This window comes from Protomyctophum bolini, assembly GCF_963924005.1.
Source record: "Protomyctophum bolini genome assembly, chromosome: 2".
NCBI lineage: Eukaryota > Metazoa > Chordata > Actinopteri > Myctophiformes > Myctophidae > Protomyctophum > Protomyctophum bolini.
Genome location: NC_137863.1, coordinates 15868419 through 15889778, shown reverse-complemented (window position 1 = coordinate 15889778; position 21360 = coordinate 15868419). Strand labels below are relative to the sequence as shown.

General features: G+C 42.9%; 1 protein-coding gene across 1 annotated transcript in view; it reads right to left on the bottom strand.

Annotated features, from left to right (window-relative positions):
* Nucleotides 1-21360, bottom strand: part of magi3b (membrane associated guanylate kinase, WW and PDZ domain containing 3b) — a 192920-nt gene that overhangs the window by 49055 nt on the left and 122505 nt on the right. The window contains exons 3-4 of the mRNA XM_080784373.1: nucleotides 19667-19786; nucleotides 396-605 (exon numbers count right to left, since the gene is read on the bottom strand). Of these exons, the coding sequence (XP_080640499.1) occupies nucleotides 396-605; nucleotides 19667-19786 (330 nt within the window). The remainder of the gene's footprint in view (nucleotides 1-395; nucleotides 606-19666; nucleotides 19787-21360) is intronic.

Sequence of the window (21360 nt, the reverse complement as noted above, 5' to 3'; positions counted from 1 at the left end):
TAGGTTTTCTGAGCTCAATTGCACCCACAAAAACCTGAACTTTTAACATTCAGTAGATTTTCTGTGGTCTGGGGTTTTCTGGCTCAAAAAAGAGCTCAGATTTAACTGCTGTTTGTGACGTCACAGCCTGCAAATGCCATATACAGTATGTCAATGGGATTTGCCAGCAGATTTGTTTTCACTGTTTGCCTGTTTTCATTGCAGCTCAAAAGGCTCCCAAACCCCAGAGAAAACTCCAGGCCACAGAAATTCCACTGAATATTCAAAGTTCCGTTTGTTGGGGGTGTAATTGAGGTCATTAAAACCTAAAAGAAAAAAAGAAAATGAATGTCATGAAACCTTTAAGATAAACCATGGTTGCAGCCCTACAGTGTGTGACTGACTGACTGACTGACCAGGCAGTCCGTTGACCAGCGGCGGCCTCTCGTCGTCGTCCTCCTCCTCGGGCACCATGCTGTCCTTGCGGTCCATCTTGCTGACGGAGGTGGTGCGCTTCCTGCCCGGGACCTCGCCGTCAAAGTCCTCGTCAAACAGCACCTGGTCCACCAGGTCTGGCTGCACCAGGTTGGGCTCTGCGGGGGGCTTGGGGGTCCCATAGTAGTTACCTGGAGGAAGGAGCATAACAAGGGCTTTAGTCTGGGAAGATGAAGGGGTTTGAGGGAGGATTGTACGGCAACTACCACCGTGAACTATACATTCAGTGGACCTTTCTTTGCCTTGTAAATTTGTAACTTATTGTTCTTATATTGATTTTATTATTCCTTACATTTTATTGTTTTGTATTTTAACATGTCCTTGTATATTGTATTTTAACTGTTATTATAAAGTGCATTGAGACACTAACACAGTAACCTTAACCCTCTTAACCCATTAAAACAGGAAAGCACCCGTGTCATTTTAGCTATATAAGTATATAAAACATAGCGGTACGTTCGGTACTGTTTCAGAAAACTCTTAGGATTTAGAACAGTGGTTTAAAACCTTGGTTGTCAAAGTGGTTGTTCCCCCCAGAATAGGAATGGAATAGGATGGTGCTCAAGTGTTTAACAAGTTGAGCTTGAACTAGTGAGAGGCTGCGAGCAAAGGAGGGGAGGGGAAGAGGGATTAAAAAGGAGAAACTGTAAGAAGATACTAGGGTGAGAGATAGAGGATGAAAGACAACGGGAAGAGGAGAGCGAAGAAGGTAGAAGTGAATGAAGACACGAGAGATGAAGGAAAAGCATAAAGAATGTTGGGGTAGAGTATGGAAGTTAAAATAGAAAAGAAAAACAGAGCTGAATTCAGCGATGCGAGTCCATTAACTGCAAGTACACATTATTCTACAGTTTTAATACAGAGCAACAAATGTAAGGATTACATTTTCTGCATCAAACTTTTCTTTCCGTCATAAAGCGTCAACCTATATCCAATTTACCACCCCCCACACATCACAATTGATTACAAACGGCAATCAACAGGTCATAATTTGGTACATATTTATTAATATTCACAGACCTGATGAATCCATTGCATTTGTCAGAAAATAGTTGCGACTTGGGAGGAGGGGGACGACCGGGTAGCGGTAGTCTGAGCAAGACTGGGCTACCCCAGGGTTAGTGTCAAAGTGTCCTTGAGCAAGACACTGAACCCCAAATTGCTCCTGATGTGCTGGTTGGTGCCTTGCATGGCGCCTTGCACCGCCACCATCGATGCATGAATGGGTGAATGCATTGCACAATCTATGTAAAGCGCCTTGGATAAAGGTGCTATATACTGTAAATGCACCATTTACCATTTTACTTAAGTAAAACATTTGAGTTTGGATGGCTACTACCAATTCGTCAGGTCATTCGACACATTTTTGTAAAAAGGAACTGGGCAGTAATGTGAAAAACATTGGAAACGACTTAATTAACTCACTCCCAGTACTCAGATTTCACGAGTCTTTAGCACAGTTAATTTCACAAGTCTGCTTGCATTTTTATTTTTTATTTTATTACCAATTAAGTTTTCTCCCTTCCTGGAACCCCCACTTTTCTTTCCAAGAGTAACTGCTCTCTGCACAGCTGTCGTATAACCTTACATTCACTTCACCTGGAATCTGCCAGCAAATTACACTGATCAGTGAGTACAGCAATTATCTCATCTCTGAGCTAGCAATGTTTTATCTAATGGAGAAACAGCTCATGGTGGAGATTATAAATATGCAATGGGGATAATAGCGCTCTGCACACGCGAGGAAAAGAGTGCTAAAAAGCCTGGTTTAATCATTTACTCATGGGGTACTCGTGGGGTGATCAATCAGGGCTGGGTGACTCAATTTAGGCCTAGAAATGAGTCATTATTCAACCTCCATTAAGATTGTGAATAATGTGCACATCATTTTGCCACGGCTATTCTTTATGTTTATTTGTTTTCCAAATGTCACCCTGTCAGATGTAGTTATGCAAGTTTTCGTAATTAAGTTTTGGGCAATTCATTTTCTGAGGTCAAATTGGCTGTTACTTACTGTACTAAGCAGTAATCACCTGCTTCATCTTAATTATCAATTCACAATTAGCTTAATTAAAAGAATGGGAAGAGACACCACAGGGATATTGAGGTTTTCAACAAATTAATTACCCTGCGTAAACCTGATCTTTTGATTTGGGCAGGCTATGGATGGGGCAACACTATTATGATCATATCTAGATACGGGATGAGCAGACAATACGAAAACACTGTGTGTGTGTGTGTGTGTGTGTGTGTGTGTGTGTGTGTGTGTGTGTGTGTGTGTGTGTGTGTGTGTGCGTGCGTGCGTGCGTGCGTGTGCGTGTGCGAGCGAGCGAGAGAGTGAGACAGAGGGAGAGTGACAGAGAGAGAGACAGAGGGAGAGGGAGAGATAGTGTGTGAGAGAGAGAGAGAGAGAGGGAGAGAGATAGTGTGTGAGTGAGAGAGGGAGAGAGCTAGAGAGAGAGAGAGAGAGACGAGGGCATCAACTACCAATCTTTTCAGCTTTGGTACAAAGGCGATACATCGATGAGGGTGCACGAAGCAGCACAGAGAAACGAAAGCTCAGGAGGAATCCAACCAGCCGTTTCAGCAGCTTTTTGAGGCCTGATACAACGGCACACTTTGCCCTGTCTTTCATAGGAGCTCTCTCTCTCTGTCAAAGCCTCATATCCCCTAGGCGTCCTCCTCACCATAGTACAGAAAAGTGGGTTAATGCAGCCACGCTCATCTCCATCAAACTAGCAGCAGAAAAAGAAGAATGAGGGGGGGGTCCTCATGCACTCCCCTCCTCCTCCGTGCCTTTACGACTGCCAGGAAACCTCAAACGTTTTCATGAAATGTAAAAGAAAAATCACACCCGTGTGAAGTGATTCTCCATTAATCGTCAATGGGAATTTAACAAAAATACCGATTCGCAGATCACCCTGCCACTGACACTTAATAGTTGTAAAGTGTTTTCCTGTACTCCCCTAAATTCTATGTTTAATGATTTTATGATGTATGTAGGTATAAGGACACAACAATGGGTTAAAGTCTCACCTGTATTATTTAAGTTGTGAATCATGTTTGGAGAATGTTTGACATGTGTTACCATAGTGCTGACCAGTGGGGAAGGACCCGATTGTAGCATGAGGCTGCCTTTTATATTGCCTGACTCCATTGTAGGGAGCATGCTCAGTCTATCCCACTGGATCAGACCAACTGTAGGTTTTTGTAAATATGTGACTTATTGTGGATAATGTGTTAGGATTTAAATGTGAATTATACAAGGGTTAAATGTGATTATGTGTTAACGTAGTTATTGTCTCTGGACATGGGGCTGTTATAATTGTGGAATCAATTAGAGTAGGTACGGTCCAGTGGGAGGGGCCTAGCCTATATTTAAGAAGGGGGACCTGCCACTGTTCAGCAGTCGATGTAGGGCTGTAGACCAGGAGGCCAACCTATTCATTGTAAATACAGTTTTTGGGACACAATTTTTGACACTTGAAAGGTGAATGAATAAAACATTTGTTTTTGCTTAAGCGATTTAGATTAGATTAGATTCAATGAAATGAAGAGTGGCGTCTAGCCAGAAGTGCAGTACAGTAATGCAGTAAATAAAATAATAGATAAAGAAAAAATTTACAGTATGTACAGTGAATAAATAGTAATAAATAAATAGGATAAATAGTAATGAGTAGATGGTAGAACCAGCATAATGATCTGAATAAGTATATGAGAAGAACAATCTGTACAGTGCAAGCAATGCATGATGAGGATAATATAAGCATATATACAGTATGCACACCCACCCACACTCTCTAACATGCTAAGATATAATAAGCATGAGTTCAGATGGGTAGAGGGATGGAGGGACGGAAGGGGGGTCAGCTAAGAGTCAGTTAAGAGGACTCTGGCTTCCTATTTTGAGTATCCTGCTCATTTGAACACTTTTTGAGGTTTTGAGAACTGTGTCACGTGAAAGTAAAGTCTCCGTTCATTGTCGATGACATGTAATGTTTGTGTCCAGACAGAATCTACACTATAGCCGGGAGGGGCTATAACGCCCCTCAAAAATCACCTGTGTTCCAATTACTCTAATGTTTGTCAAAAGCTCTCGTTAGTACCTTTCATTGGTTCAATATAACACTACCTTAGGGGCTCCGTACTTAACCACTTTCTCTCACATGTTTTATTTATTCATCCCAAAATAGCAAAAATACCAGATCACTTCGCTGCTCACATACAGTAGCAGATCAAATAGCAGCAGCTCACAACACGTTGCATTGCAAGCTTGTAGGTCGGCTATTTTTGCTCCTTTTGTGAGACACTGTACTATGATTGATTGATTGATTGATCTAATACTTTATTAACAGTTTGCAAACAATACAGAGGTACAGTTATACTGTACAACATTGCTAGTAAAAGGATAACACAAAAAGGCTTAAGTATGGCATTCATTTACCAAAAACAAACAAAAGTTGAAATAATTATGGGGATAAAAAGGTTTCTGCCAGACAGTAAGGATATCAGGCTGTGACTGTGCCTGCGCGCTCAGTGACACTCATCTGCATTTCATCTAAGATGGCTTCATTAACAGGTAGCCACCACGATAGCAAAGAGAGATTTAGCCTGCCAGCTAATCACCCTCTGGCCTCCCCCAGCCCCCCGTCCCGCCTGCCTCCCGCCGCATGCTGACATTCATCAGCCAGACGCTACCTCTGTGATTAATTACTCACAAACACATGTCCCTTGGCCCCCCGATAAATGTGTGCCACTGACAGAGGTGCGCAGGCGTTATGTGTGAATGTAAACTGAGTCAGCTTGTGGCACTATTTACCATTTTGAAGTGGGGTGGGTGGGTGGGTTTGTAAAGCTAAACGGGCAGGCGAGCGTGTCCAGTGATATGATAGGCGTGCTGCCACACAGCTGATAAGGCAGGGATAGACCCTCCCGGGTCCATTTGGTTTAATTATACGCTTTCAAGAGTCAAATTATTGTAAAAAATCTGCATTACTTAATTTACTGCGAGTTACTAGTGTGTGTGCGCTTTGTCTTTTCAAGACTTCACACCAACATGACCACAGCATGGAATTGTGGACAAAATCTTATCCAACGACACGTTTTGGGTCTGCGATGCTAAATGTTATCACATGGTGGGCCGTGGCTCAAATGCCAAATAAATAATGGACCTTGATATGAAAAGGGTTGAAAAAAACGGATCTAAACTCAACGACCCTAGATCCCATGGATCCAATGAGTTGGTCGGTGTGAGCTTGCCACCATTGGTGTGTGAATGTGGGAAGTGAGGACGCTGGCGTCGACTGTTCGCTGCTTCACCTCCCAATGTATGAATGAATGAACCATTGTAAAAGCCCTATAAAATGCAATTCATTATTCATGAACGATTCCCAACCTGTGGGCTGGGGCCCACCGGTGACTCGTGAGGATATTCGTAGTGTGCCCCCATATAATTGGCAAAACACTAAGATTTGAATTATAATACATACTGTACACACCACCCCCCCCCCCCCCCCCCCCTCACCCTGACACGGTGAAATAACACAGATTGGCAATTCCGTACATACACTACTAGAAAACCCAAAAATCTGTACATATTTATATTACACTGAAATCCTTCCCATAGACCACGACGGAGGGGCGCTGTCTCAAGCGAACTTGAGCCACGAGTCGAGAGCCAACACAGAACGAGCTAAAGCGAGCGAGTTGCCGTGCAGACAACTATAACCAAACTCACATCTCTAGTAACAGATCGCCCATGGTCAGATGTCATACTTGAGATGTAGTGGAGTAGTAGTACAAGTATTGAATATTGGAAATACACTAGTGAAGCAAAATATATAAAAACATGACTTTGTAACTTTGGTAAGTACTTGAGTACAAGTACTTACCAAAGTTACTTTCAACCACTGACGTCATGCTCCCCAGAGGACGAATCCTACTGAGTTGTGGCCTTTCCTCAAGCACCACCCTTAGGCCAAACTCACACACAAGATATCTCAAAATATAATGGGCAGATTGACGCAAAACTTGCAGAGCAGATTCATGCTCCCTAGTTTGACACCATGACATCGCCTCTAGACTCTACCCTCAGGGCACAATTTGCACGTAAGATATTTCATAATATTATAGGTACTGTAGACTCCACAATGAACCCCACCGGTTTGGGGTTTTCCATGGTTTATTCATGGTCTTTTTTCAGGGTTTCATTCAATCATCGTTTGTAGAGGTTATTTATCCATGGGAGGTTTTCTTAGCCCGGTTAAGGAAAAACACCGGTTTGACGTTGTATCAATGCGCACTGCGCAGCTACTGCTGTTGTCCTGCAACGTCTCCTATCTATCTCCTAGTGAGATTCTGAGAAGCATGGATAGAGTGGCGCTGGCTGAGCAACAACAACGTGGCTACGTAACAGTTGACGTTATGAAATGCGAGTCAAGCAGCCTCTGTCCAGAGTAGACTGAGTAGTGCAGTGACATTTTCAGATCCGTGGAACGCAGCGAAGTCAATGCTGCTTATATCTATTCTACGTCCGAGCATAGACATGGTAACGCCCCGCCCGCCTCTGATTGGCCTACCGACACTGCCCTTAAGGTCTAGCCCCCATGGTCTCACCAGACTGTCCTTCGATACGCGAGGTTACTCTGTGGTGGGAAATAATACAAGTACAAGAGAATGGCAGCTTTATTGGCACACACGACAGCAACTTGTAACTTTAATTTCTTTGTAGAAGAATCAAAGTAATAACTAAACTAAACTTGCGCCATTTGCTTTGATTGAATGTACTATGGTTGGATTTGGCTGTGTTCTAAATTAAAGTGTTAAACAAAGTACTATTATACTAAAAAAGATAAAGAATCATGGGAAAAGAGAACTTTTTACAGTACAATAATGTTTTAAGTTTACACATGTATACAAATAAACAGGCCAACGGCATAAACAATATTAGTTTGCCTCTTCTACAAAAATAAAAGTTACTGTCGCGCGTGCCAAGCTGTCATTCTCTTGTATTATATCGTATTATTTATTTATTTCCCACCCGCATGGAGTAACCTCGCGGCAGACTATCCAACATGTATCTTCCACCTCGGAGGAAACTCTGGTAAGGCCGGCAGTGTCAGTAGGCCAATCAGAGGCAGGTGGGGCGTTACCATGTCTATACTCGGACGTATAATAGATATACGCGTCAATGCTGAATTCATACCAGCATACCTTCTGCATTCTGAGAAAGTGTTGACGTTCAATGCATTGTCTATAGAAAAGAGCAACCATTTGCCAGGAGGTGGAGCCGGCAATAAGCTGAGCGGCAATGTTGAGGAATGTCATCACATTCTCTGTCCCAAGACGGCAACCGCTTTACGGCTTGGGACAGGTTTGTCCAAACGGCAAACATTTGACATCTCGAGAGTAAAACCCCCCCTCAAAATTAGTAGATCTACAAGCTCACAAGATTGGTCTGGGGTGTGGGTATGTGTGTGTGTCTGGAACCCCTTAAAAGCCCCTGGATCCCACATTGAGAACCATTGCAGTATATAAAGTATATTATATTCCTGGATACATTTCCATGGATGTGAATCATTGCCAGATCATTTGCTGATAGGCTATGTTTATATAGTTGGGCTTGTGTGTTCTACTTATAGTAATTACTTGCTAATGTGATGTATGCAACAGATGTATTTGCCAGGTAGCTGTCCCTTTGGCCTCGTGTTTTACTGCCCTGGACCCTTCAGTTCTGTTCTGTTCCTGCAAGTGTGTCCTGACCTGAGCCCCAGAGGCACCAAGTGCAAGAGCGAGGGAGCCGATAACACCAAAAACCACTCGTGTTCCCTCTCAGAGGGCCCGGCACAGATGGCCGATGTGTCTGCTGGCATGCGATACGAGACCTCTCAGGGCCAACCTGGCACAGCCTGCGTCAAACCCCGACTGTCGGAGTGGAACACGGGCTGAGCTAGCACACAGGGAAGGTTTGTCAACTGGCAACGGTCTGCCCAAGCATGACCCTGACCCTCTCCAAAGTCCAAACCCATGTCTGCCACGCTGGAATGCCAGATATGGAGCATGGCGGGACAGTTGGTCTGGGCACAGTGGGCAGTGGGCCGGGGGCTGAACATGGTCACGAACGACAGAAAGGAACAATGCAAAAGTGGAGTAGGAGGCAGCAGTTATATTCCAGTGTCTGTATAAAGTTGCCCAAGCTTTTCTGTATCAGGGCCCACTTGAAAATCTCAAAAAGTGTTTGCGGCCCACCCATCTCTGACCACTTAACCCGCAGCCAATAATCTGCCATGTGAAGTGGTCAGATTGGTGGGTTTTCAGACCATGCTTATTTAATCAATCAATTGTGTTCTGTCTTGGAACCACGAAAATAACAAAGTATACTTTAAGTTCCTATTGTTGAATTGTAGTGTAATGCTTAAAAGAAAAAATAAATGTGGTCTTGTATCTTCCGTTAATGGAACAGGAACATAATAGGCACTATTTATGGACTATTCACAAGAACATTAAGATTGGCTAAGCATCACATTAACAGAACACCTTGGGCTTACAGTACAGAGCATCACAGCTGTGCATGGAAGTGCACTGGAGTGACTAAAGTAGATAAGACTCCTACCCCAGCTAGTTTATGGATCCATGGATGCATTTTATGCATGATTTTAGATAGGAGAGTGTTGAGAGGGAGACAAGGCAATGATTCCAGTCAATTGTAATTCTTGTTTTTGCCGTCAGGTAGAAGAAACCTTGTACACGATGTCCAACGACGATGTACTTATTACATTTCAGGTAGTTATTATTTAATCATAACTTCTTGATAATTGCTTTCATTGGTTAAATATTATTTACAAAACCCACAGACAGACTTCTTTCACTTTCAAAAATCTTCACAATGTGTAAATCAATACCGGTAATTGACGTTTGCTCTGACAGGCACCTTTCAGCACCATGGACAGTGTAAAGTTTCAGAGAGTAGAACAGAGCGAAATAAAGCTATTTTATTCACTATTAAAAAAATTACTTGTTAATTCATCAATGAGGCATGTTCCAGTTGCGAGGCCTGATTCAGTTAAAACAAATTAAACCAAGATCCGCCTGTCTTGACAAGAAACTTAATCGATTTGACTGACTCCATCCATAGGGCCATGCAACAATATCACACAAGCAGGCAAGATCCCCAGTTAAAGTCCCAACGCAACAGAGAGAATCAAAGATTAATAAGCGAGACCGCAGTTAATAATATCAGTGCCAAATAATAATACATTACAAACCACAACATGTCATCAATAAATAACACACTGGCATTTTATGTCTGTATGACTAGCCATAAAGCAAAATGATATACCGTAAGTACTGCGAACAAGAAGGCACTGGAGCAGCTCAGACGATTTAGGCCCTTAGTTTATTATAACAGGGTGCAGGTAAAAAGTGACGTTTCGATGTGTCAGGTCGTCAGGTCAGGTCAGGTCAGGTCATAGCCCGAGGGGGCAACACAGTAAGGCTTAAGTACACACATGGTGCAGGGGGCAGGCACTTAGTTAACCAATGTCACACAGCCAGAAATCATTAGTTCATACATATTTTCTTCTACATACCGTAAGTACTGTCTTACCCAAGATTAACTCAAATTAATTTCAAGTTTTCAACCCATCAAGGGAACAAGGTTTCAAATTGACAAAATCAGTCAGAGATGTGAGTTCCGCTACAAGTTCCGTAGCCATTAGTGTGACATTAGTAGAAATGTTCCTGAATGAGCCATGCATTTTATCTGATGAAAACACAAACCGTCCCTTATAGAGTCCTTGCTAAGCAGTATAGGCTTCCTGACAACATCCGACCTCGGTTGCAATTATTTATTGCAACCGAGTTTATTAACTTTAAATAGTACATTCTTCATTTGTTCTTCTCACCTCTGTACTGCATTTGTGAAAAGTGGTGTATAGCACTACAGGCTGGCACTGGTAAACATTAAACAGCTGAAAAATGCTACAAACACTGGAGGGTTATAATAGGTGTATAATTAGGCGTTTCTGTGTACCAGCATGATGTTACTGTGCTGGCACACAGTAACGCCCAAATGAAATTCACCCACCCAACTAATGTTATTACCTTCTTCTGCTTTGTTTAGCTGTCAGAATGCAGGTATTCCAGAGGAGGGTCTGATCATGTTTATTTTCCTGCTCACTCGGCAGAGAATAGAAAAGCTGTGTGCTACTGTATACAGAAAGAAATATGGAAAGAAAGAAAAAGGCTGCGCCTCCAGCACATCTAAATGGATTAAATCCCATTTCTCGATCCGATTACTCCCAGCTCTGCTGTTAGTTGCGTGGGTTGGCCTGCTGGGAGATCGATATGCTTTGTCAAAGTTGTGTTCAAAATGTCTCTATAGCAGAAACAGAGTACTTGAGTACTGTGAAGAGAGAAAAAGCAATCAGGTGCTCACCGGAGACATACTGTAAGTAATTTAAAATGTTTAAAACGCAAAGGTGCTCCTGGAGCAGACAGGATCCGATAAAGCATCGGATAAAAAAAGAGCTAAAAATGCATTTTGCCCGAATCCTCTGAGTGCAGTACTTAAAGTGGCACTATACTATACAGTATAACCTTTTATAAAATGTCGTTTTGTCCAATCTGCATGGTAGAACATAATAATACAATATCATTTCTACAATTGGGGTGGTTGTATTTTGTCTCCCTGCTCTTCTATTGAGACATTTAGATTGTGTCAAAGCCAAAGGTCATATCTCACCTATAGACGCAGGATCTGACACGATGTTTTGACCTGATGGTCAAGATTCAATTTATCCCTATAGTACTATATAATATAAGTGCAATATCGCCTTTTCTCCTGCTGCTGAAGACTCATCATTGTGCAACATTTCTGTCTCATTATTAACTGACTATGATTTTATTTATTAGTGGTGACATTAGTATTGTAGCATTTTAGCATCTCATGTATTGTTGAATGACAATAAAGCTATCCAAATCAACCAGGCAGGCTCTACAAGCTCAATGGTAAAGATGCAAGCACAGGAAACGGGTTTACAATCTACAATACAGCAATGGATTGATATTAAAAATAAGATACGCAATGTGTACTTTTGAATACTTGAGTATTTTAAAAAGCAAGTACTAAGTACTTTAACTCAAGCTCAAAATTGACTGGGCAACTTTCACTTGGAATTGAGTAATATTTGACCGGGAGTATCAACAATATACTTTGGCTCAAGTACTTGAGGTTGTTGAGTATGTTGTCCACCACTCCTCTATAGGAGCAGGAAAGGTGGGGCAGGGGGGCAGTCTGGAGTAGAGAAAACTACAGTCATCAGTGTCTTAGGAGGCCAGTCCATACATCTGCTCACTGCCAAAGCTGCCTGTAGTTAACTCTTGTCCTCTCTTTTTTTGTTCTGACTATCTGATTCTCTGTCGCAATTATTATATGAAGAGGCAATTTGAATGGATGAAGTTAAGCATGTTGATTGATTTCCAATGCAGTCAATGCAACATTTGTCATGGTTTGTCACACCACTGGACATAATGTGGATGATATGACTATGGCCCAGTCGTGGAGGTCTCGGGTACCTTGCACCCTCCAACACTGACTCTGAATGGTCTTGCCATCTGGCTAAAGATCACAAAATGAAACTCAATCCAAGAAAATTCTAAAATTTTACATGTCACTGGCATGAGACAGAAACCGACACTCTCCATCGACCAGAACACACTAGAGATCTGGCTGTGACACAGTACAGGTTCTGGTGGTTACCATTCAAGCCGACATGAAATGAGACAGCCAGGTGGACTATATTGACCTCTTGTCATTTGTCCTATGTCGCCTGAAGCAATTTGGGGTCCAAAATCCTGAACTGGTTTCAATCTGGCTACGTGCTTCCGGGGCTGGAGTATGCAGTCCCAGACTGCCACAGTTCCTTGACTGACGGCCATACTAAAAGACTGGAAAGAGTTCAGAAACAGGCATGCAAAATCACACTTGGCCGTTGGTACTTGAATCCACAGAAGCTCTCCGCACCATCACATTGTGCACCCTAGCAGAGAGGTGCACTCAACCGTGTTGCCAGGAAGCTAGCTGTATAAATCCAACTTCAGAAATTGGCTAATCTCCCTAAGGAAGGAGAGCACTGGTTGCCAATATTCCAATATGCCAAACTGAAAGATACTTTATCTTACTTACTATAATAACCTTGCTTCCCACTTAAATAGATCAGACCCTTTATTTCTCAAGGCATGCAGAGGCTGCATACCAAGAATGCCCAACAGCAACCTTTTCTGCTGCAAAAAGAGATGTCAAAGGGAAAATCCTGAGCAGCTGTCTGCCAAGCATTAATTGAATGTGTACTACTAACCTTCCATTGTGTCCTGGCTGGTTTGGCCACTTGAGTATAGTAAAACTCTCCAGAGTGTACAACCAGGGAACAGAAATCAAGAGGCTGCACACAGACCCAGCTCTCAGAACATTGTGCAAAAGAAGTAAACAAATCCTAGATGACACATCCCACCCCTTCATAACAGTTTTTTGAGAATCTGACAGTGATTCAAACTCCCCCTGCATGCACATAAGTGGTGTTTCAGAGAATCCTTCATGCCCAAGGCTCAAAACAACCTAGGAGGAACATGATCTGAACTAGCACACACCACTAATAATTCATTCCTGACAGTCAACTTTTAAACTTTTCTATTGTTCTATTAACTATTCCTGTTAGTACGGTGTTGTCTACATTTGATGCTGATGTGTACTATTGTATCTCTACATGAGCCATGCACCAGCGAAATGTCCATTATTACTTGCATTCATGGAAAATAATGTGTTCCCTAGGGTAGGTACTCTCACAAAAAAACATGCAGTAATCCTGGTCTCTGTACTGCCTCCCCCTGGTCTGATCGAGGGGAAAGGAACTGCTTGGCGGATTAATGTGTTCCTTCCACACGCTACTTCCTACCGGGGAAATTCCCAGCTGTCAGGTGATAAGAAGAGGCCTGCTCACTCCTCATGTGTTGAAGGAAGCGTGAGCTCAGTTCAGGGCTCTCCCTAGGTTGGCAGAGGGAGAGTAGCGCCCAGGATTACAGTTTAGGAAATTGGCACCGGGTGAAAAATGGGTTACAAAATCGTGGGATTATGAGTTTATGATTTGCTACTGTCACTTCACTGAACATATCACCGTATTGCTGTTTAAATAACGTAAGCTGTGAGATACTGAGGTGTCGGATGGTGTTATCGACTAATACACAGAAGCAGTCATGGGATTAATCTGGAAGTGTATGGACCAGTAGAACAGTGCAACCTTTACTGGATCAGGGGCAGGGCCCACTTGAAAAAGGTGTTTATTTTTTGGGGAGATCCGCTGATCAGACAAACGTTCCACTTGTCACATCACGCCCTTGGGTCCTCGCTGATACGCACGCCAAGTTAAAGTCAGAAATACTGTATGGGCCAGTCATGGTCAGATCGCTGGTCAGATACAGGTTGGGAATAGTGTTGATTTTGTCGACTAAAACATGACGAAAAATGTCTGAAAACGAAATAAAAACAAAGATGAGTCTGTGAGAGTGTGCTTTTATCTCAAATTCCATCAGTGCCACATTGCTATCAGTGAAGTAAAGAACATTACTGTATAGTAGAATCCAGAGTGATAATTTAACACCTCACAGGACTCATATAGACCACGTTACTCCACAACAGGATCAGATTAGATATTTTAGACACACACATATTACCGACCTTAATACTAACTGTAGGTAGCATATCAAGCATATCAACACTCACAATTACCCACACAGAATTGGGCAAATGCATGTTCACATACACTACATTGTGTACATATACACGCAAACACTTATGCATGAACAATAATACACACACGATAACACATATGCAGTAATGCACAAGCAACAATACCACGCACAGACAGCAGCTGAGCCAAGACCGTTATTCTCCAGATGAGGATTTGACTTTATCTTTTAATTCTCACCCATGTAGGCGGTATAAGACGTGGCTGAAAAGAATAGCGGGGGAGAATGGTGCCCAGTAGGTCCATTCATATACGACCAGAGGTTGCTCCTCAAACATTTTAGGGAAATCATTTCCCGTTTCACAGCGGGATATTCACAGTGGATTTGCCGTGTGAAAGAATGAGCTTACAGGGAGTGAGGAGATTATCATGTTATTGCCATAATCATTGCTGGGCGAGGTGAGAGAAATCCTCCGCTGCAATCCCCCTGTGACACGAATGTGCTCACATGGCCCGAATCAGAGAGGGCAAGTGCTTAATGTTCCAATGTTCCATGCATTACTGCAAGGTGATAGGATGATAATATCGTCCTATCACCTTATAATGCATGGTTGCATTATAAGGTGCACACACACACACACACACACACACACACACACACACACACACACACACACACACACACACACACACACACACACACACACACACACACACACACACACACACACACACACACACACACACACACACACACACACACACACACACACACACACACACACACACTCTTCTGCAAACTTTAAACTGAAAGGAGGGGGAGAGTTGAGGATACTCATAAAAATACAAATCTCCACTGAGTTAACAATGTTTGTTCTGGTTACTTACAAGAGCTCACATCGGAAGCCAACTGCAACTGTCTCATCCAAAGAAAGAAAAGAAAAGGGGAAAAAAGACCCGACACCGCCTCCGCAGAAAGATATCTACATTATTGTATTTGTTTTTTCAAATATACAGTATATATTTTTTCAGGAAAGGAAACCCCAAGGACGGGGGATCGCAAATCTACTTTAGATAGCTCCACTGGTAGTTTCAGAAGCTCGCAGCACGCCAAGGCCCCCGCCTTTGCTCGTGTATGTGTTTGTCGCCCCAGAGGGGCTGGTTTTATAAGCCATGAATAAAGCATGACTTGTGCGACTGTGCAGCCAGCTAGCGGGATTGAGGGGGCTGACGGTGGGGTCACCGTGCTGTAGCATACAGCACATGATTGAGTATATAGAATTATCGTCTATGTCAGGTGGAAACCTGACATAAACCTCTTACCTCCAAAAATAATAATAATAATAAACTGTCTTCCAATGGATACCATATAGTTATTTTGTCCCAAGATTGGTTAAATATTTATAAAAACCCACTGACAGACTTAAACACTTTCACTCAACATTTTACAAAATAGCAAAATGTTACGCGTGTGTAAACTTGTAGATTGGCTATTTTTGCAACTTTTGTGTGACACTGGGCCGGCCGAGCGGTCCAGGCACCTAGGCTGGTGATACAGCCTGACAGCGTGTCGCGGGTTCGAGTCCAGATCCCGACGACCGTTGCTGCGTGTCTTCTCCCCATCTCTCTCCCCCTTTCCTGTCAAGCTACTGTTACTCTATCAATAAAGGCGAAAAGCCCCCCAAAAAAAATAAAAAAATGGAGATACAAGGTTTCTGCTGACAGCAACTATGTGTCTATATGTGCAAGTACAGTATGTGTATATACCGTACGTAAATGCATGCATATGCATGTGCACGTACGCACAAGCAATCTCACACGCCCACACAAAAACATAAATGGAAGACAAATAGACCTAGAGAGACAGACACGAGCCAAGGGAGAAATTGCAAACACAAACAGAATGTAAATAGAAACATGCAGAGAACCAGATGAACCATGCATGCACACACTCACACACTTGCACTGGGACACAAACATACTGTATAAACATAAATATATGAAGACTTTTGCTAGCTTGGGTTCCAGCCTGAATCGCTGCGTTCCGTGATTCAGGCTGGAACCCAGTCTAGAGAAACGCCCTCCCCTGGGCATCCCCAGCTAAATGAGTTAAGTTGGCACAGTATGACTCATCATTTTAATTGTAACCCGGGAAAGTACTTATAACTTTTATGACTGCAGTCCTTTTCTACATGAGTAGGCATCAATCGTTGCTAATGGTGGATGTTTCTTTCCGCCTTTTTAGTTTTTACCAAGACATCTAAGTAACCCCAGATTATATTCATTTCCTGACTTAATGGTTTGCGTACTCCCTTCAGTCAGGGAGGCACACATAGGCCTATACGCACATACATCGTCACTGTCGGTGGAAACCGTGTATGTCCAAAACCTTATGTCTGTTACTTTTCAGGAAAAAGTTAAACTAAATGCATCCAATATACGTAGTATTCACAAAATATTTTCATTGATTCAAAACACGCGTGCACACACACACACACACACACACACACACACACACACACACACACAGTACCGTAATAAAAAGAGTTGCACATTGTGCCATGTTTAATTAAGTTAAAGCTTGTATATTCGCTATTTATTTCTACTTTTGTGTGACACTTAGTGTGACGAAGCAACGTGAAAAAACATACAACGTTGAAATATGGAGATACGAGGTTTCTGCTCGACAGCGACGATGTATATGCACAGTGTGTGGTGAGTTTAGAGCAACGTTCTCCTGCTGTGAAGTGCTGCTCAGCTCAAGAGCTTCTTAAGTGTCCCCACTAAGTGTCACTTCCAACAAGTCTTTAATCATGGTTTAGCTGATCAATACACTCCATGCCGCTTGTCACATTTCACTGACAACAAGGAAGTCATCGTCTGCGCTTACATTGACTCCATAACAGCAGTCTCTCTCGAGCCAGACTGTTGACTCCAACAATGTTGAAATGCATCCATCATACAGTCTGTGCAAAGGAAGCGCTGAGGATGTCCCTCCTCCTGCTTCCGTTCGTCTTATAGTCGAGCAAATGTGTCCTAATGTAATTGAAAATAATCGAAGCATATAGGGCTCCACTACAGCATTAACAGAATTTACATGTAAAATAAACGTTGAAGATATTTGAAAAATATATTTTCTGTGAACAGATATGCTTTCTATACTCTTTTTTGGAATGGTTGTCTGGCTACGCAAAATATAATACCATAATAGAGAGCGCTCACAGTAAATCATGTACACATGTACAAGGGCATTGACGTGTGTGCAATGTACGTGTGTCTGTGGTTGTGTGCACAAGTACTGACACACAAGCATGTTACCTACTGTATGTGCAGGTATGAGTAGGTTACTTTGTGTGTCCGTGCGTGCCTGTGTGTATGTGAATGTGTGTGCCAAACGTGGAATGGACCTACCCCAGCATGCTGGTTTCATACACCAGCATGATAATTTCACACCCTCTGAAAATGCTCAATAACAATGACAAGGATGTTAGGGGGTTTTGGCTCAATCCTCCCTGTTCCTGGAGAGTCGGAGCACCACTCCCTTGAATTCAGGAGGAAACCCCAGCGGGAAACTTGACACCCGCTCCGCTGGTTTAGGGGTTTGGTCGGACTGGCCAGACCTGAACGACCTCTGTGTCCACCCTGGAGTTGGTCCGGTCTGACTTCAGGGATCTCGTGATGGCACGTGCTCCATCCCTGGAAGGCGGCTAATACACCAGATTGTGGTTTATTCTAATCCTAGATTCCGATTCTAATCAAAATAAGCCTTATTTACGGCCGATTCTGATCGCGTCGCTGGTCATGATTAACAAACGAAGTTTTGGACGAAGTTTTATCTAAAAGATGAAGATTATTGATATAAAAACCGATCGCATCGCTCCACAGCCTGGAAGCGCCTGTTGTGCAACATTCGATGTTGCGTAACAGTGGGACGTCATCGAAAAATGTTCCCCCCTGTTTAGCCGACGAGAACGGAAATCTTAAAACGTTAAATTGTCTGCATATCTTCAGTGCCTTTAGCAAAAGCCAAAAACACTTGAGTGCCGACACTTTAGAAGGTGTTGAGGTACTCAATGTTCAGGGGAGGGAAGCATGTGGCAGGGAGTTTAATATTTGTCACTGCACAAGTGCACAATGCACATACTCCTACGGGCTGGGGTGACACCTGTCAGCAGGGATTGCTGGGCGGGATTGCTCCCGCTCCCAGTGGGCTCTCCTCACTGCTTGGGAGGTGATTCAGTAGGATGTAAAACACGTTTATGTGTGACAGCACACATAAATGTGTGTGGAGAGGAATTTTGGCATAACGACTAAATTTGGGCGCAAAATGTGGTAAAAAACTAAAGATTAGTATAAAATAGAATGTGCATTGCATTCACACATTTATAAACTGAGAGTAGAGGCAACCATGAGGCAACCATGCACCATCGGGAGGCAATCATGGACCATCGACAGCAGCTACTTGTTGATTGATTGAAAAATGTGATTGATTGGAGTGTCTTCCTAAAGGGGATCTCACTCGCTGTTACTATCGGATGTAAAGCAGAAAAGCTGACTTGATGAAGTGGATTTGTTCTTGTACTTTAATATTACTGCATGTTTTCAGTTCTGCTGTAAAATGTGTGGCCCTGTGATGGCCACACATAATACTGTATCATAACCAGCCTTTATTGACCCTGGATGAGAGAAGTGATAAATGACCAAGAGGGTGATATGCCATTTTTTATTTCAGCCTTAGGGAATGCACACTGTACTATCTGTCACCGTGTGCACCCTCACTATAGAAGGAACTGAAATCAGAAGGAACGTAAATCAGGCTAACAAACATACAGATTAAAACCTCATCTGACACTGTAGCAAAAATGTAGTTTCCACTAATAAGAGGATAGCGTTAGTTCTAGTGCGATATCGTTGCTGTTGGGCAGAAACCCCAATCATATTTCAACGTTTTAGTATTTTCATAGATTAGGCCTATTATGCCCTACTTCGGCGTACAAGAGTGTGGTGCAAAAGTAGTGAAAATAGCAGATCTACAAGCTCACAACGTGCCACAATGTGACGCACTGTGACCTTGTAGATCTGCTATTTTCATTGGAACACAGGTTTTCTTTCCATTCCCGATACAAGGTTTCCACACGACAGAGACGATATGATAGACATATGCCTTACCTCACCCACATCGGCTGATGCTCAGCTAATTCTTGCTTGGAAAACGCTTGGGTGACCTTGATTTACTCCCTAGTGTGGCCCTTACGAGTATCCTAGTAGCAGGGCTGCTAGAATATTGCAATGTTGCAAAAGAAATTCGATAGGATGTTCCCCATTAATCCAGCAAAATGAAATGTTCCCTTGACTGACACCAAATTATCCTAGTAGAAATATGCCGGGCACAAAGGAGCGGCAACATAGAGCTGAAAACGGCTAACGACCACAGTAATGGGTGATCTGCTCACCATCGTAGGTTCCACTCTCCAGCAGAAGACCGCTCTCCTCCAGGATCCTGAAGTCTCCAACGTTGATGAAGTTGTAGTCCACTCCTGGCACCTCCCCCTCTCTAGGCAGCCGTGTGGTGCCTAGCGAAAACACAACAAAACAAAAAAACTAGGTTGGTTCAAAGGAACATAATACACAAGACTGCATGACTATTTTCAATGTTTGGACTCAAACTCCTCACCACAAAGCCATTCATTACAGGAGTGTTGAGGCCTGTTTAACAGGGTGATCAATGTTTGTGAGTGCATCAATAATTGAGGAAAAACTGCTCACAAAATGTCTTAACATAAGACAGGATTCATTACACTGCTGTAGGTCAGATCCACACTTTCTTTAGCACACCAGAAAAGATGTAGCAGATAAATGCCAATCAACACAAATTGATTCTGAGTCACCACAATGTTTCATGCTGTGAAAAAAATATATATATATATCCTGGGGCGGCAAGTGCCTAGTGGTTAAGGTGCATATCGCATATAGGCTCTAATGCAGCATGACAAGAGTCAACTCCCGAGCCCCGCGGGTTCAACTCCCGAGACCGACAGCTTTTTCTGCTGCGTGTCACTCCCTGTATCTCTCTCCCCGTTTCCTGTCCCATCTTCCCTGTACAATCCAAAATAAGGCAGAAAAGCTCTAGAAATATGGTAAAAAAGAAAAAATCATATCCTGATAGGAGTGCCCCCTTTTAAAGCGTAGGCTTGTTTAATTTGGTCCCAAGACCACCATGCCATCAACACATATAATCCACTAGACCTCCTTTAAAGTTTTAGGTTCCGCACTGTAATCGTTCCACAGAAATAAAAAAAATATCACAATGTAGTACATTCAGCCGTGTCAGACATGTGAGTCTGTGCCGAGAAGCACTGAATCCGCTTTGTGCCTAGTCCTTGAGATGGAGCGATGGCCTTTATAAGTCACACCCTTCCTTATATTTTGCCAGCACAGCTACAGTTTCTGTTAAATTGGGTTTGGGATGACACCTGAGACCCCTTTTACTAATATAAAATAGAAGCAATGTGAGGGAGAAAAAGGAACCTAAGAGGAGCGTCTGCTTTCAGCGGTGCACCTTGATATTGCGCTTTGCGTAACCAGAAGCATTTGACACGGTGATTGTGTGTGGGAATGCCTAAGCATCAGTATTTTCCTCATTACCAACGTGTCTGCCTGCTGACGCTGCTGGCTTTGGTTGCTGTATAATGTCCCCTATAGTCCAATTACTTCGGGCCACCGTTATGTACCTGTCAACTTATATCCTAACAGCGTCACAGGGGCTGTCACTTCCGTACAGAATCGTGAGCCCATTCTTATTGCAGTACGCTTGTTGAAAATATAATGACGCTGAGCCTGGCTTTGAGGAATGCCGTAGAGAGAAAAAGCAGTATATCATTTTTTTAGGAAGAAGGGGGGAAAAAACCCTCATATTTTCAGTTAACATTTGATGGATAGTTGAAAGGAAACTAGGTTGAGGAGGCTTTTCAGACAATTAGCCTATTGTTGATGTCGGGGAAAGCCTGTAACGTATTAAACAACAAGGGCTGTGGATATGAGGGAGATTCTGTTGCATTCTGTTTGAATTGGGAACCTGAGACCTTGACCAGCCCCATTTACCCGCTGAGAGCTGTTCATGAGGTGGACAGCCGCAAAATAATACTGT